General features: G+C 40.2%; 1 protein-coding gene across 1 annotated transcript; it reads right to left on the minus strand.

The window, feature by feature from the left end:
* Positions 1–250: 250 nt before the first annotated feature.
* Positions 251–688, minus strand: LOC141628074 (uncharacterized). Its single transcript, XM_074441261.1, has one exon. It carries the CDS (start codon positions 686–688, stop codon positions 251–253), a length of 438 nt encoding a protein of 145 aa, XP_074297362.1.
* Positions 689–2,478: the final 1,790 nt, after the last annotated feature.

Below are 2,478 nucleotides of genomic sequence, written 5' to 3' on the forward strand. Positions count from 1 at the left end.
TAAATAAAAAACTACTATTTATTATAAATTCCAATTTCTGCATAAAAATTCGTTTTTGTATTACAAATTTTCCGGTTGTACTCTTTTAAAGAGTTGCCTACGTATCTGTTTTGTAACAGAATCAAAACGGGTTCGTAGTTCTCCCGTTGAAAAGATTTCATGCAGTGTCAAAAAATGTCAACAACTTATGACTTATTCTAAGCACAAAGTAATTCGAATATTATTTCAAAACATTTGGGAATGAGGCCTTTCAAGGGTAGTACTTCTTCAAATGATCCAAATTCGTAGGATTTGCAAAGTCATTTTTATCCAGATCTGTCAACCAAACGGCACCTCCCAACAAAATCTTCTTTACCAAATATGGGCCTGCCCAATTTGGCTTGAATTTACCCCTTGGGTCCAGTAGTAGTAGAGCGCAAACTGATTTTAGAACCAAATCTCCTTCCTTGATTCCTCGTGGTTTCACCTTCTTGTTAAAAGCTCTCTCTATCCTCTTCTGGTACAGTTGGACATGATACAACGCATTCAAACGACGCTCATCGAGCATCACTAAAGAGTCATATAAGGCTTGAACCCAATCCGCTTCGGGAACTTGACTTTCCAGCAAGTTTCTTAAAGACGGTACTTCCAATTCGACTGGTTGAAGTGCCTCCATTCTATAAACCAAGTAGTAGGGATTTGCTCCCATGGCTGTTCTAATTGAGGTATGGTACCCCCAAAAGGTATGTTACAGGCCATTCACAGTAATTATCCGACATCTTTCTCAAAATGGCAGCAACCGTTCTGTTAGCAGCCTCTACCGCACCGTTTGTCTGTGGTCGATAAGGCGATGACTTGTGGTGCTTAATCTTATACTTCTGAAGTATAGTTTCAGTTTCAGCTTGAAAATGAGTCCCTGATCACTGATGAACTCATATGGTACTCCATATCGACAAATGATTTCATTCTGAAAGAATTTTGCCACTTGCTTCGCCTTGAGTTCTCTATAAGACTTAGCTTCTACCCATTTCGTGAAGTAGTCAATTGCAACAAGGATAAAGAAATGTCCACCCGTTCCGGATGGGTTTACCTTTCCAATAATATCGATCCCTCGGGTTGAAAATGGCTAGGGTGACCTTATGGTATACAACATAGAGGGCGGTACATGTTGAACATTTGCAAAAATCTGGCAATTATGGCAATGCCTGACATATCTGTGACAATCTGTCTCCATGGTAGTCTAATAGTAACCCAACCTCATGATTTTTCAAACCAACATGTGCGCATTCATATGTGGCCCACACTCTCCGTCATGGACTTCTTCCATAAATTTCTCGACGGTCAATTTATCAAGACATTGCAACAAAACACCTTGGGTCGTTCTTTTGTATAACTGCCCATCATCAGTCTTAAAAAATTGGGATACCAGCATTCTTAAGACACGCTTTCCTCATACATCAAGATCGTTATGGCATTCTCCCGTTTCTTTGTACCTTAGAATAGCCATATACCAAGGCTCGGCTTCACTTTCTTCGGTATCTTCAATTGCATTCACATAAGAGGGTGACGATCTCCATTCGACAAAAATTGGCATACGGTCCATATGCTCGGAAATATTGATTTACGTGGCCAGTTTTGATAGTGCATTTGTAAATTGATTTTCATCTTTCACAACATGAACAAATTTGACATCATCGAAGTATCATTTTAATTCTTCGATCCTTGCTTGGTATGGGGCCAAACTATCACTTTTGATTTTCTACGACCAAACTACTTCATTGATCACGAGAGAGGATTACCCGTGTACCAAAAGCTTCTTCACGCCCAAATCGAGCGCACTATGCAAGCCCAACAAACATGCCTCATATTCCGCGACATTATTCGTCACGTTAAGTCCAATTTGATTGAAACTGGAACATGTTCACCCTTCGGAGAGATTAGGAGAATTCCGACCCCGTATCCCATATAATTCGCTGCTCCATCAAAGTGCAGGTCCCACACATCATTTTCTATATGAATCACGTCTTCGTTGGAAAATGACCAAGTATCCACTATCTCAACTTCTTCGATTGGGTAGTCAGCAAGGAAATCGGCTACTACCCTTCCCTAACTGCTTTTAAGGGTACGTATTTGAGATCAAACTCGGATAACATAAGAGTCCTCCTCGACATTCTACCATTAAGCACCGGTATTTCAAACAGGTACTTGATTGGATCCATCTTTGAATAGACACTCACACTGTAACTGAGCATATAGTGTCTTAAATTCTTGGTTGCCCAGACTAGGGCCAAACGCGTCTTTTTTAAAGGTGTGTACTTCACTTCATATTCTAAGAACTTTTACTAATGTAGTAAATAGCCCTTTCTTCTTTGTCGATGGTTTGGGCTAGCATAGCCCCCATTGTGGTATCTGTTACAGTTAGATACAACGATAAAGGTAGCCCAGATACAGTTGGGCTCAAAACTGGCGGTATGGATATAACTTCCTTGACTTTGTTAA

The sequence above is a fragment of the Silene latifolia genome, chromosome Y, assembly GCF_048544455.1.
Source record: "Silene latifolia isolate original U9 population chromosome Y, ASM4854445v1, whole genome shotgun sequence".
NCBI classification, from domain to species: Eukaryota; Viridiplantae; Streptophyta; class Magnoliopsida; order Caryophyllales; family Caryophyllaceae; genus Silene; species Silene latifolia.